Raw genomic sequence first — 15,696 nt, forward strand, 5'->3', positions numbered from 1 at the left:
AAATAAAATTTATTTAAAAAAATAATAACAAACTATAGAAGCAGAAAAAAAAAGAAAGAACAGGGCTTGGTAAATTGGGCAAAAAAATTGGGGTTAGTAAATTGGTTAATTTTATGGTGGAAAATAGAAAATATTCTTTTGGAGACAATCATTACGTAGTATGAATAGATGTAAAACTATAATACTATATACTTGAAACCTATAAAATATGATAAATTATATTTACTGCAATAAAAATTTTAATTAAGTGGCATCATATCAGCATCACGACAGAGTAATATGCCACCAACTTTTCTCTCCTTTAAGCTACAACTAATAGGACATTTGCAACTCAAGTAGGGATCCTGTGCTCATCACTCCAGAATACAAGGGCGACCTACATATCTGTGACCTGAAATCTGTCCTCCCAGTGAAAACAGTGGCACATCACAATAGCCTGCTGCTCTGAGGAAGAGACCATGCAAGAGGACAAGACCTGAGCCAGGTTCACAGGAAGTAGAGAACATAGTGACTCTGCATTTAGCTTTGACTTTCCCCACCTGCCCAGGACTCCCACCTTCTATCCTAACATAGAAAAGATAATCGTAAAACTAAAGCCACATAACCACCTATTGGATATAAGAAGAAATGTACCTTGAAGAAGAGAAGTTAACCATCAAATAATATGAAAAATTACAGCATTATTACATACTAAAAGAAAATCATGATATCCAGAAATCATATCTATCTATCTATTTATTTATTTATTTATTTTTTTTTTTTTTACATCATGGTGCATTTTTAAACAACATTGGCTTTTTTTTTTTTTAATCCCCCCTCAGGTGTAGTCCCCATAGAATTTCCTTCACCAATGCACCCGTGCACAGTCACCACAGTCTCCTCTGTTCCTCCCTCCCTTCTGCCCTCCAATCCCTCTCCCTCCTCCTCCCCTGCAGGATGTCTCTGGTTTATAATTGTCTTGTTTTGTTTTGTTTTGTTTTGTCAGAAATCATATCTAAAGACACAGAATTTTGTGACTAATGAATAGAGAATTCAGAATAACTGCCATGAAGACACTTAATGAACTACAGGAAAAAGAAAGGCAAATTGTGACTCAGGAAGGAAATTAAGGAGTAGAAAAACAGTACTTCATCCAAGAGATTAGGTGAAAAGGAAAAACAGAGAATCTGGATATGAGATTTCAATAAATGAAATTAAAACTGCTATAAGGAACACAGAAGTAGGGTAGATCATATGAAAGAAAGAATTAGTAAAGCAGAAGATAGACATCTAGAAATGACTCAAGTGAAGAGATGAGAGAAATAAGATTTAGGGAAAAAAAGATGAAGAAACTATGAGAACTACCAGTTTCCATTAGGAAATGTAAGGATTATGTATATTTCAGAAGATGAAGAGAGAAAAAGGGGAACAGAAAACTTCTATCAAGAATTAATAGAGGCCTCCCTGCTTGTGCAAGGGGTTAAGATGCAACCTACAAAGCTATTGCCAGCCACTGCATCACGATTCGATCCCTGACCAAGGAGTAACCCATATGGCGTGGCAGACCTCTCCTGAATCGCCCGCTGCTCCCCTCAGCAGTGTATTTCAGTCAATCTGCCTGTTCTGTTCCCCACTCTGTCTCTGGTGAATCCTCTCACCCCCACACCTCTGGCCTGTACCCTAGTTCTTCTACTCAAAAATAAATAAATCTTTAAAAAAAAATTAATAGCTGCAAACATCCCAACCTTGGGGAAGGAACTTACTATAAAATCCATGAAGCCAATAGAAGATCTAATAATCTAAATGCAAAAAAACCTACATGAAGATAAAAAACAGTAAAATTGTCGAAGTAAAAACATACAGATATATAGATACACAGAAAGCATTAACTTTCAAAAACTGGAGATGAAGGTCTTTAGTATGCCAAATGAAGGACTGAAATAATGTTGCTATATATTATTTGATGTGAATTGTTTGATTTAATTAGATGTCTGCAAAGAAAATTTACAAGACTATATGCATAAAATATTTAAAAATCCAATATTGAACTTCTGTAGTACATCAGAATAGTCAGTAAAATCTTTATCTTGATGCTTTATAATTCTGGTGGGAGGTACACAAATTTCATGGATTTTAAAACATATTTTCAAGTACATGAAAATATTATAAGATACAATTTGAAATCCTTTACAGATACTGAAAGTAGATTAGCAATAATATGAGGTAAAATGTATCAATATTTAAGTAGGTCTTCATTACTTGGTCCTTCCACACAGAGAAATACCTATTTAAGTTGTTTCTTACAGATATAACGGTTTTTGTTATTGCAGGAATAATCCAAAATAGTGTTGCCTGGGCTGTATGTTATGCAATTCTCTTCTTTTGGTTTTTCAAGGAATGGAAATCTGTAATTAAAAAATAAAAATATTAGCATTATGAGGAAAGAAAATAATGTTGAGAGGTGGCACTTTTTATTAATGATAGAAATTTTCAGTGCATTTGAATGAGATATTAATACACTGAACCACAGTATTTTTATTCGGTATCCAGTTTTCACAATTTCAGAGTAGAATATAAAAAAATTCAGTTAATGCCTCAGAAATCAATAGTATTTGATTTGCCTTTATTATGAACAGTTTTGATATATGATATACTTTGCATCTGCAGTGTTTAAAGATATATTGACCTATCTGAGTCTAGGAAAACAAATCAGAGGGAAAACATGTCTTTGTATGATAATATAAATTCCATGTTTATGAATGAAAAAGACAGAAATTCAAAATATACATAAAATAAGTCCATAATATTTGGAACAAGGGAGAATACTGAGGATACTGGGCTCCAGGAGAATAAAGAAAATCATAGATAGTTTCTCTGGACAACTGTGAATGTGCCTCTGTATCTATACACCCAGGGTTTGTTTTAAGGCAGAAGAATACAAAGCGATACGTCAAAATCTCTTTCATGGTCACAAGGACACAAACCTCATATCACTGAAGGATAAACTTGAGTGTTCTAGATATGGCTAAAATTATTATTTCTGTTGAACCTTATCTCTCTCTGTATTTGCATGTCCTACACAAGTTGACTAAGTTAAACTATTCCTAGATGTTACATTTCTGGTGAGATGGAAGACTAAACCCATAGAGAACAGAAAAGGCTTGCCTGCCAGTAACTTACACATGTTGGGGGAAAGTAGAGCCATTTAGCCACTCCCAGTCCTGGTGTTTTTTACTGTAGCGGACTCCAATCCAATAAAAATTTTTAGTGCCCTTCAGAAAATACTGCTTGGAGAGATAAACATATTAACCTGATTTGTATCTAATCTGGAAATGTGACTTTTAACAATGTCAGTCTCACAACATCAAATTCAGTCTTTTAATCAACTGAAAGCATGTTTTAATATGTATTTTACAAGGTATATATTGTCACAGCCCTCCTGTTTTTTACAGGAGTGCATTTGTGTTTGCATGAGAACATATCACAAAATTTCACTTTTTGAAGGAATGAAAAATATTCTAAAGGGAGTTGGAACTGTTGTGGAACACTCCCTTTGAAGGGATCAAGCAAATTTGACCCCAAATCGCCAACAGCTCGAGAGATGAATTTTGTGGAATACAATACTCAGTACAGGTTCTGCGCGCAAAGAGATTTTCTACTTTATCTTAATAAGTAGATAGTGTTTGTGATAGTACTCTTCATATTTCACATTTTATCCCAGGATGATAACAAAAATATATAATTATAAAAGACATTACAAATTCAATTAAAGAAGCAAATATTACAAAGTTGTTTTATTAGTTCTTTGAATAAAAATGAGCTATTATTTCTTATTTTAATTCTCTCTAAAAACTTCATCTGCATCGAAGTTGAGTTTATCCCATATGATATAATCATTAGAATTTATGTGTTGGCTTTATAATGTCTATTTCAAAGTGTAGAAAATGAGCAATTATTCATTGAAATATGATTATCCATTTCCTATTAGATTAAATTCTTGAATTGAAGTACCCAGTTACTTATTATATTTTTTTAGGTGAAGGTAAATGTGGGAAATCAGAATTAAATACATGCCAATTCATCTCTGTTGTCCATCTGAAGTAGAGTGGAATTGTTAGAAGCACAGAAATTCCTACTTTCTTCCCAAGTTTCTAAGTCACTGGAAACAAAGTAACAGTTGCACATGGATCCAATCCACCTTTCTTGACAAAAATAGCAGTCAGTTCCTAAAGAAAAAATAAAGCATAAATGATGACATTGGAGATTTTGTTTTTTCAGTGCTGCTCATTCAAAGCCATAAATTTATTTACTCATTTTTTCCTACAAATATTCTTTGAAAACTACTATATATGCTACCATTCAAGGAATATTACTGTGAATGACTCAGTCGTAACTTTTTCTTCATGGAGATTATTTTCCAGCAGTAGAGTGAGAATTATATAATTTCCAATCATTCACTAATGAAATTATTGATGATAAGGGTAACTAAACAAAAGTAATTCAGTATATTAAAAAGTCTTATAGTAGAGTGTAGGATGCAGGGTGGGATTTTTAGAACAACTCTGAGGAAATGACTGAAATTGAGCTTTGCTGTACTAAAAGAAGCTAGATGAAAGAGAGAGGTGAGAAAAAACTGGAAGAATTTTGATGTGTGTTTAACATAATGAAGATAAAATTTTAAAATTAAGTCCCATTATACAGTTTATCAATGATCGTACCTTGAACATTTACTATTCTCAGTAATAATAGTCATCACCCACAGTAAGCTTTCAAATCTTTGACCAATAAATAGTACTGAGGTTGTGAATAGTCTGGTGGTTACCAGGATTTTTGGAGAGAGGGAGAAGCATGAGAGGAGGGTAGTCAGAGGGTATAAGCTTCAAGTTAGAAGATGAATAAGTTTTAGGAAATTACTACACAGCATTGTGATGATAGTTTACAGTATTATGTTATATATGTGTAAGTTGGTTTAAAGAGTACATCTTAAATGTTCTTATCACAAAAAGAACTGGCAGGGCAGGGCCTCCCTGGTGGTACAAGGGGTTAAGGTGCAGCACTATGAAGTGATCACCAGCCACTGCAGCATGAGTTCAATTCCCTGCCAAAGAGGTGACCCACGTGGCGCAGACCTCTCCTGTCTCGCCTGCTGCTCCCCTCAGCAGTGTATTTCAGTCAGTCTGCCTGTTCTGCACCCCACTCTGTCTCTGGTGAATCCTCTCACCCCCTACACCTCTGGCCTGTACCCCAGTTCTTGTATGCATAAATAAATAAATCTTTAAAAACAAACAAACAAAAAAGAAATGGCAGTTATGTGATTTGATGAAAGTGTTAGCTAAAGCTATGGAGGAGATAATATTGCATCATCTAAGTATATCAGATCAATAAGTGCTTGCACAATGGTATATCTCAATTATATGTCAATAAAACTGGAGAAAATATCACAGGAAAGAAGAAAGCTCTGTGGAGTATTGTGAAGTGATATATGATCACAGAAGATGGAGAGATCACATAGAAAGGATTTGGAACAAGTACATTAAAATACTGGGCAGGAGCTGCTTTTCATGAGATAAGTAGGATTAGAACTATAGAATTCTTTGCACTTATTTCCTAATCCAGGAAGAAACAGAAGCAAAGGCAAAGAGATAACAAAGTATGGGAGGTTAGGATTAACTACATTATTTATTTTAGTTTATTTTTTTTTATCTGTTACACTCATAAGGAAAGGATATGCCATCTCAGGTTAATATTTTCTTACTATTTAAATATATAAGTGGGGCCTCCCTGGTGGCACAAAGGGTTAAGCACCGCACTATGAAGCAATCCACAGCCTCTGCAGCACAAGTTCAATCCCCGGCAGGCCAGGGAGAAACCACATGGCGCAGCAGACCTCTCTTGACTCACCCACTGCTCCCCTCAGCAGTGCACTTCATTTTGATCAATCTGCCTGTTCTGTTCCCCACTCTGTCTCTGGTGGATCATCTCACCCCCCACATCTCTGGCCTGTGCCCCAGCTCTTGTATACATAAATAAAGAAATCTTAAAATAAATAAATAAGTAAATAAAAGTGATTGGGCCTCCCTGGTGCCACAAGGGGTGAAGCACCACACTATGAAGCAGTCTGCAGCCTCTGCAGCATGAGTTCGAGCCCCGCCGGCCAGGGTGAAACCCACATGGTGAGGCAGACCTCTTCTCCTGTCTCGCCCGCTGCTCCCCGCAGCAGTGTATTTCAATCAGTCTGCCTGTTCTGTTTACCGCTCTGTCTCTAGTGAATCCTCTCACCCCCCGCATCTCTGGCCTGTGCCCCAGCTTTTGTGTGCATAAATAAATAAATCTTTAAAAAAAAAAAAGTTAAAATAAATAAATAAATATATAAGTGATGTTCATTCAATGTAACATAATAATTCTTCTTACATTAGCAAACAATGAAATGAGGCTGCCCTAAAATTAGTAGGTAAATTTGTATTAGTAAGTGTAATAATACATCATGATTCTGTTGAGAAAAGCAAGAAGTTGCCTATTTCAACCTCTACCAGAGTTTGGAACCTACCTTCTTGGAATTGTGTGGATGGTTCCGCAGGGCTTGTCGATTTAATCGTTTCTTGATGAAATGCTAAAAGGTTTGATAAGAAATTTACTTAATTAGATACAGGTTTATGAAAAACAAAATATTACAGATTAGCAAAATTCAGTCTTTAATATTAAATGATCTTATCAGAGTTTTGGTCTTCATAAGACTTGTCTATAAAGACTTACTATTGTTCGGGGCCTCCCTGGTGGCGCAGTGGTTGAGCGCTGGGTTGCGAAGCTGCCTGCAGCCTCTGCAGCGCTGGTTCGATCCCAGGCCACCAGCGAGGGTCCCAGATGGCGTGCAGACCTCTCCTGCTGCCCGCTGCTCCCCTCAGCAGTGTACTTCGTCAGTCTGCCTGTTCTGCCCCCTGCTCTGGCTCTAGTGAATTCTCTCACCCTCCCCCGTGCTTCTGACCATACCCGGTGCTTGTATAAATAAATAAATAAATCTTAATTAAAAAAAAAAAACTTACTATTGTTCAACAAAATTCCCAAAATTATTATCAGTGAAAGGCATGTGACTCCTAAGATCCCAGAAATCCACCTCCATAATGTATTCCAAAATTCTGTTGAGAAAGAGAAGTGGGATAATAACTAAGAAAGCCAGAAGCAGACATTCTTCAAAGCAGAAACCAACATGAGAAATTCTAAAAGTTCTTTGGTTTGCTAACCCAAACTTCCTGCTAATGAAATACTGGACTATAAAGCCATACCTACTCAGAACCCCACCAAACTACCAAAAATTTTATATAGTGTATTTTGTATTCTGTTTAATTATCCATACCTTTCTTGCTTAACAACCTTATCTCAATAATTTGAATTTACCATATATTTTTTTTTATTTTGGCAAAGAAGTTTGGTGATCTGGAGTAAAAAGAGATCAACAGACACAAAGATCTGTCTTATGGACTTAGTTAACAGACATTCACTTTAATCTCTCAATAAAAATCACAAGGTAGCATGATTCTTATTAAGTAAATGAGAAAACTTAACAACCATTAATAGTGTTGTTTTTCAAGCATATTGAAGTCAGTAAGAACCCAACTTTGAAATAAAATGAGTTTGTCTAGTCCCAGGTTCTTGCATATAATATATCCTACCACTGTGACAATAACACTCCTGGTTATGTGCCCTTCGCATCCCTGCTCAGAGAAATAGCAGGTGCTCATAACTTTGTAAAGGTCGCATGGGAAAGAAAAGACACACACCCTGGACCTGGTGTAGTGGTAACACCATGGGGATCTGCATTTATTTTGCATACTTTGTATAATGATACTTAGGTAAACTTTTTTTACATGATATTACATTTTCTCATGCTCAAAACAGCATGCTTATAGCCATTTCCCCTAAAACAATAGAACATTAGAAGATTCTCTGTTAACATTAGCACATTCCCAGAGAGTTCATCATTAACAAAAGTCCAATATGTCTATTAATCTCGGTGATTTGGAGATGTCACAACATAAATAATGCATTTGGGAGGGGAGAAAACATTTTTAAGCATATGTCATTAATATTTGGCATTCTCTTTATACTTCTATGTTCAAACTTTGTAGTTCATAATTTAAACTGGTAAATTAGTTCCACTTATTATTTAGAATTATTTCTATTGGAAAACACCCTCTAAATCTATTGAAAAAGCACCACAAAATATTTTCCAAGTTACACAGTGAAAAATTGGAACAAAATTAAGTAAAAAATGCTGCTACATGGGAAACCAAAAATGTCCACTTTTTTCTTCAAGCACTGCCTCAGAGTATCCATTCTCATAACTTCTGATTATTTTTATTTTTTCAATTTAATAGCGATGCTGCACCTACCTGCCATGAGAAATGAGAAATGTGCTCCAAGATCAATGCAGGTCGGAGGTTTGATTATTCATGAAGGGAGCTGGATCACAAAGTTGAGCCAGAAGCTAAGAAATTCAAAAGTTGTGTAGGCAGAAATTTAAAAGAAGAGTTGTGCATTCAAACAATGATCTTGAATCACCTATAGATGAGACACAGATGCATAGTATGAACAAGAAGCAGCAAAATCACTAGCTTTTAAAATGTTCCGGAACCACAGCACAGGAAATTCTCACAATAATTGCGTAATGGCAACCCTTTGACTATCAAAAAAATCAAGTGAGAAAAAGAGTTTTTTTACTTGTTTGAGCATTAAAATCATCTTCAAAATTATTTGGAAACTAGGAAAAAGTGAGTAAACCAAAGGTCAATTTACTCGGTAAAATAAAATTCCACTTTTAATAATAAGAAACATTCGTCATTTATCTTATGCTAAGCACAGATTATTTAGTGTACATTAATTCATTTATTTTTGAAAATGGCTTAATAATGAAGATAAACAAATACACTAATTTTATCAGTGAGAGAATTAAGGCATAATGAATTGTCAAGGTGACTTGCATTTGAAATCTAGGCAGTATTTCTCCACAGCACACATGCGATGAATTTTAAATCAGGGCATCTCTCTGTCTATATAGCTTGTGCATTTTAATTTTCTTTACACAGAGTGGTTGGTATTTCCCTGTCTCAGCCTGTGTGTCTGTTCCCTGTGTCCTCTCCTTAACTCAGCTCACAAATGCAAGGATCAAAAGGAAGAGCCAGAATATCCTCCCATTACTGTTTATAGTTCTCTCTCTCTCTCTCTCTCTCTCTCTCTCTCTCTCTCTCTCTCTCTCTCACACACACACACACACACACACACACACACATCCCTATGCTCTGCAACTGCCTCAGCTGGCCTGAGCCCACACTTAGTGCTTCACTCACATTAACCTTCAAACCTTCCTCCATCACCTGACTCTCCAGTGTTCCCTTCCCTTCATGGATTTGAACTTGACCACAATATTTTCTTATCCCTATTTTCCCTGACATTTTATTTATTATAGTTGTGTACTGTTTTATCTCATTCAGATAATATACTGATAACTTAATTTACACATTTTTGCCCGCAGAAGAGTGACTTTATTCATGAACATTTGAAAGGCAGGATGGATAGGCAGAATAAGCTCTTGAGTTAAAATGTTTTTGGCTGTTTTTTGTAGCATTTCTTTTTAAGCATTATGATATTGTCATAGTGTAACCAGGAAAAGGGGAAGTTCCAGATTCCCTGCCCCACCCAAAGGAGGGTGGAGCTGAGCAGGAAGAAAAAAGAAGTTGGAGAAAAGATTGAGGAAGGAAGGAAGCAGGATGGAGAGCCAGAAGGAGACTTGGAAGAGGCACATGGAGCAGAGAGACATGTGAAGAAACTGTGCTTGGCTTTTGGTCCTGGACTGGTTGAAATAGATGAGGGTGAGAGACCTTGGGGAGGATAACAATGGCAGCTTTTATCTTGTTTTGATTTTTCTCTTTTCCTCCCAGACTTGTCTGGTTGTTTCTGATCCTTTTCTATGGGTCCCTGCCAACAGGTGCTTTAGACTTGTGTCAGGATTTCGGGCCTTGCTCTAGGCCAATACTGCTTGGGTGGACTTTTACCCACAAAGGAACGGGTAACTTTGGGTGCTTGATTTAGAAACTATATTCTTTGTCTTTTCTGTATTGCTTCTAATTGTATTGAAGTTCCTTTTCATTAAAGTCTTATATGCTTTGTGCTGATGTGGCGGATGGCAAAATCTATTTAGAGGAGGCAGATTTGGGGGTTCTAAGGTACCCCTCTCCATTCCCTGTAACAATAGATGAAACATTTTATAAAGAGCAGATTTTCAAACACAAAGAAGAAAAATAAGGATTTGATTTCTCAGTTTATGTAGTCAAAACTTTTCTCTTTTTAATTTGTGCTGTGTCTCTAAAACTGCTTTTACTGAACCACCACAGTCATTAAAAGATAAAAATTCTGACCAGAGAATATAAACAAGAAAAATTTTTATATGGATTTTGTGCAAATTCAAGTTGAAAGAGGTGATTTATAAATGATTCTTTGCCTACTTGAAGTCTGTTCTTCAGTTTTGATGTTGAACAAAGCTGAACTGTCAAAACAGCCAGAGGTGCTCATTTCTTGCCCCATGTAAAATTGCTTTAACTAAATAGGAGTTTAGAATTTTGGTTTCACTTTGCTTTGGGATGGTACAAATTGATGAAAATATATAGTATAAGGATTGTTACTATACTTCTGACACTAACAGTATTCCCCTTACTTGGCGTTAAGAATTTTGGTTTTACCTTTTGTTTTGGATTGGTACAAATTGATGAAGAGATATAGTATAAGGATTGTCATTACACTTCTGACACTAGCAGTATTCCCTGTACTTGGAAGTTATTCTAAGTTTTCAGAATCATATTCAGTGAAACTTAAGTCTTCTGTTTTTCATTCTGATGTACTGACTGGGAAGTAAAAATCCATCAAAGGTGTATTCAATGCATGAATTCCAGTCTCAATCACCAGCAAGATAGAAGGTACAGCTTAACCTCTTCCTTTGTTTCTGAACTGTCAATGGAATTCCAGTCACCAGCACTTATCTCTACTGGGAACAGAAGACTTGCCCCACCCATTCCCCTCAGAATATTTGGTGAACTAAGGTCAACTACATCTGCTGTTTTATCTGCAGAATTTTTTCTCCTATAACTGCTGAAATCCTGCTGCCCTGACATGTCCAGAAGTGCTGAGCAATATCTCTGGGATGGGCCTTAGCCAAGGAAACTCAAGATTTGGTATGATCCATTAACATTGGTCAGTAAAGCAAGTCTGAACTTTGTGCTTTGCCACATTTCCAGAATCACAGTTAACCACACTCCCCCCACCTGTCGTCTACCAGCAAAATGAAGAAAGCACATCACATTGTGCCCTGCTCTTCCTTTCCTATGCCAACACTCCCTTCCAACCTTTATTCCATAAACACCCAAATAAACTTTGCAGCAAGACTGTCCTCAGGCTCTACAGCAGAGAGAACCCAGCCTGAAATATTTCATCGTATGAGTTTATTTTAAAGAACAATACAAAAAAAGTTTATTTTAAAAAAATTAGGTGTCCTGCCAGAAGATGCTTCTCTCTTGGCAAATATCTCAGGCAACCAATACCTTTTCTTCCCCCATAACTGACTAATGACTTGGGTCAAAGTGATGACTACCAGTAACCAAAGATCATTCAAACCCAGAAAAAAGAGTTGAAGAAAAGAGACCAGAAGTTACTCAAGACATATACAGTGAAGTCTTCTCTGTGTAAAAATGTGTAACTAAAATGTTATAGAGCATAGTAATGGCATATATTCCTAAAACCCCAAATGAGAAATTTATTTTGATCTTACTGATTTTAAAATGTTAGCATCAAAATGTTATTTTGATCTTACTGATCAAGGGGTACCCAGAGACCCCAATCAGTTCCTCTGGATCAGGGCATGTCCTGAGATGCATAGAAAGCTCCTAGGGGGTTGCTTTTACAGAGCTGCATTTTCAAGCTTTGTTTCTTACACTTATCATAATATTGAAATTATTAGTAAAACCAGATACTGGGTAAAATCTCTTATGATGCTTGTCAGTCTAGTTAATAATGCAACCCCTTCAGTTATCTTCCTGAGGAACTAGTAAGTTTCGCCTACATAGATAAGGAAAAAATATCATGCTATTATGTGCATAATCAGACACTCCCAGTAATCATCTTCATTCATAGCAGTTACCATCAGCCCCGGCCCTCTATGATGTATATCACCAGGTAGAAGTCTGCATCTCAGCACCTGGGGTCCTCTCTCACACTGGGCCTGCTGAAAGCCTTGCTGCTCTCATACCAACAAGTCTCAGAACTCACATATAAATATCCAACTCTTATTGCTTCTCTAATATGGAGAGAATATTATTGCTTCTCTAATATGGAGGGAAGCATGTCTGAAAGAAAAAAAATGTATAAGAAGGCTGTTCCCCTTTTTCAAGATTCCCAATTCTTCCCTGACGTAAGAAAATGGAGAATAAGCTCAGGGTGAGAGGTGGGAGATAAAAGCCAGAGGCCAGAGCAGAGGGCTATACTAGTCTCTACTGAGAGGAAGGAACCAGGTAGGAGGAGAGGGGCCCCCTTGGTGACATGCACCACACTCACACTCCCTCATCAGTCATGTGGAGCTGAGGAAAACCTGACAGCAGCTCACCCTGCACCTTGTGGGCAGTGCCAGGCGCTTCCTGCTCCCCAGGGATGCTCCCAAGAAGTGATTCTTCTCTTCACCATTTGGAGGTAATTTCCCTTTAAAGCAAGAGCATCCAGGACTCCCCGATGGTGCAGCGGGTTGCTGTGAAGCTGTCCACAGCCTCTGCAGCACGAGTTCAATTCCCACCTCTCCTGTCGTTCCCGCTGCTCCCCTCAGCAGTGCTTTCACCATCTGCCTGTTCTGCTCCCCACTCTGTCTCTAGTGAATCCTCTCACCCTTCCGTGCCACCAGTCTGTACCCCAGCTATTGTATAAATAAAAAATAAATCTTAAAATAAATAATACTATCAGATACCCATGTTTACTATCAGATACCCATGTTTAATACTATCAGATACCCATGTTTGTCATTAAACCCAATAATCCTTGTAATCCAGAAAAGAATTAATAATGATATTAAAATTAATTAACTAATAATGATATTAAATTAATGAATAAACCAAATATAATCAAGTAGAAATGAATATCTCTGGACCTTGGATTGCTGAGATAAAAGATGTCCAAGATTCATCCTGAGTTGGAAAAGCAATAAAACAATTCTCTAAACTTTTACACGGAAAACTGACACAAATAGAAAAACCAGAATGATAATCAGTTGCCCTTTGCGGAAGAACTGGTATTAAGGACAAACAGAAGAATTGTTGATTCATAACACAGCCCTTCTGTATATGTAAATCATATGCATGTTTTGCTCTGGCAAAATAATGACCTTAAATAAAGCAAAAAATTCAGTCTCCAAGAAGCATCATCCATTACTTGTTTCAGACTTCAAATGTTTTGAGAGGTTGTATTTTTCTAATCTGTATCAATCATCATGTAATTTAAATCTGTTTCACCTAATTCTCACCTATTCAAGAATGAAAGTGGTTTTGATTTGACAGTCCCCTTGTTAATGTGCAAAATGAATCTCAGGTGCTCTGACTTTTTTTTTTAAGATTTATTTTATTTGTTTATGCATACAAGAGCTGGGGTGTAGGCCAGAGATATTGGGGGAAGGGGACGTGGGGACGTGTGAGGAGATTCACCAGAGACAGAGTGGGGAGCAAAACAGGCGCATCTACTGAAACACACTGCTGAGGGGAGCAGTGCGCGAGACAGGAGAGGTCTGCTGCGCCATGTGGATTAGCTCTCAGGCCAGGGTCACACTCCTGACTCAGTGGCTGTCAATAGTTTGATAGTGCTGAGACTTTAACCCCTGCGCCACCAGGGAGGCCCCCACCCTATGACTTTATTAAGACTCATGTGTAACACTATCATAAAGGTGAGTCTTATAAAAAATGAACATGATACTTAGGAAAAGTGTTTCCTATTGATCAGAAAAAAGAACAATCTTTTACTGAGAGGTATAAGAAAGAACACCCAAGAGAAAACAAAAAAAGCTGCATGAAAGTGACCCGTAGCATCAGCAATTCTTTTGGGAAAATCTAAAAGTAATCACTGTGCAATCCATAATTTCAAAGATAGAGGAACAAATTAAGTTTAATAAAATATATTAAGATCAGAAAATTAAAAAACAAATTTATATTTAAATTTCCACCAGAGATTTGTGAATTTAATCAACAACATAGTTTACATTTTACTTATATAATATTTATTAAAATGAATTAAAATATACTTTGATATATTTTACTGCCTTATAGAGCTAGAGAAATGAGCCTGAGTTGTTAAGATTTACTTATTTACCCAGGAACTGGGGTACAGGCTAGGTGTGCATGAGGGTGAGAGGATTCACCAGAGACAGAGGCAGACTGACAAAATACACTGCTGAGGGGAGCAGCAGGTGAGACAGGAGAGGTCTGTTGAGGCATGTGGTTATCTTGCTGGCTGGCCAGGAGCGAACCCGTGCTACAGAGGCTGCGGACAACTTCATAGTCCTGCGCTCAACCTGAACCACCCGGGAGGCTGAGCCTGAGTTGTTAAAATGTGAGGTGTTCCACTTTTGTCAGAATAAACTTAAATTTTCCTAAGAGTACAGTTGTTTTATATAATAAAATGGCTTTAATTTAATAGCTTTCAACTTTTCTTACAATGATAAAAGAGAGATGGTGTGTGTGTGTGTGTATGTGTGTGTGTGTGTGAGTGTGTGTGTGCCCATATATAAGTAAACACAAGTCTGAATCTCTATGGTCAAAGGAACATTCTTATTTCCAGAGCCCACTGGAGTAATATGGGTGGAGAATTATGAACCTGTTCACTTTCTTTTCGTGTCTGACATTTCACACGTTGGCACTTTATCTTTAGTGCAAATCTATGCAAATTGCCTGGGTTAGATCATAGTTTAAGCTTAAAAATCACAAAAGTAATAGAATTATCAGACTCTTGACAAATTATGGGAGAAGTACAGTCATCCTCCCACAACCAAGTGCTAAGTGTATGATCCAGAAAAAAAAAAAGAAACAAAGAAACAAAGAAAGAAAATTAAAGAAACAAAGAAATGCTAGGAAGTCTGTAAAGCTCTGCTGGAACAGAATTAATCATACAAAATGAACCTAACTCCCTGCAGCCCAGAGACACAGAGGCTCATATATTCACTTTTGTCTCTGCAACTCTGGGCACCTTGATTTTGAATCAAGTAAATGGATGCAATCAGATTAGCCATCAGACTCATGCTTTGAAATAATTTTCACTTGCAAGAGAATAATCATATGACTGATCTTTCATTTTTCTTTTCTATTTTTCCCCCTGTTCATTTATGGAGTATAAATCACCACCAACTACACTCATCTTAGGAAAGTACAAAACATAAACGGTTTAAGCAAACATTTCCTCCCTAAGATATTAGAGCTCACACCTCCTGACATCTGGATCCAGTGTAACTTTGTGGGAAAGCACTGGCTTGTCCTGTAGCTGGAGAGTCAGGGTTGAAGGAAGCCACAGCAGGATTTTCTTTCTTAAAAGGACAGGACTAATTTTTATGTCCAGCTAGATAAGACAGATCCTCTAAGACAGATGCTCTAAGATGGATTTCTAAGATTTCTGAGATGTGAAAAAGCTACAGCATTTTAAGAAAAATGCTAG

General features: G+C 36.9%; 1 protein-coding gene across 1 annotated transcript; it reads right to left on the bottom strand.

Moving 5' to 3' along the window:
• Positions 1 to 4,041: 4,041 nt before the first annotated feature.
• Positions 4,042 to 8,542, bottom strand: LOC119248353 (natural killer cells antigen CD94-like). The gene is made up of 4 exons (XM_054696780.1): positions 8,367 to 8,542; positions 7,020 to 7,112; positions 6,527 to 6,589; positions 4,042 to 4,205 (listed from the first exon to the last, which is right to left on the bottom strand). Exons 1-4 carry the CDS (start codon positions 8,371 to 8,373, stop codon positions 4,042 to 4,044), a joined length of 327 nt encoding a protein of 108 aa, XP_054552755.1. The 5' UTR covers positions 8,374 to 8,542.
• Between the last annotated feature and the right edge of the window lie 7,154 nt (positions 8,543 to 15,696).

The sequence above is a fragment of the Talpa occidentalis genome, unplaced genomic scaffold, assembly GCF_014898055.3.
Source record: "Talpa occidentalis isolate TD23 unplaced genomic scaffold, MPIMG_talOcc4v2.1 talOcc4.16, whole genome shotgun sequence".
NCBI lineage: Eukaryota > Metazoa > Chordata > Mammalia > Eulipotyphla > Talpidae > Talpa > Talpa occidentalis.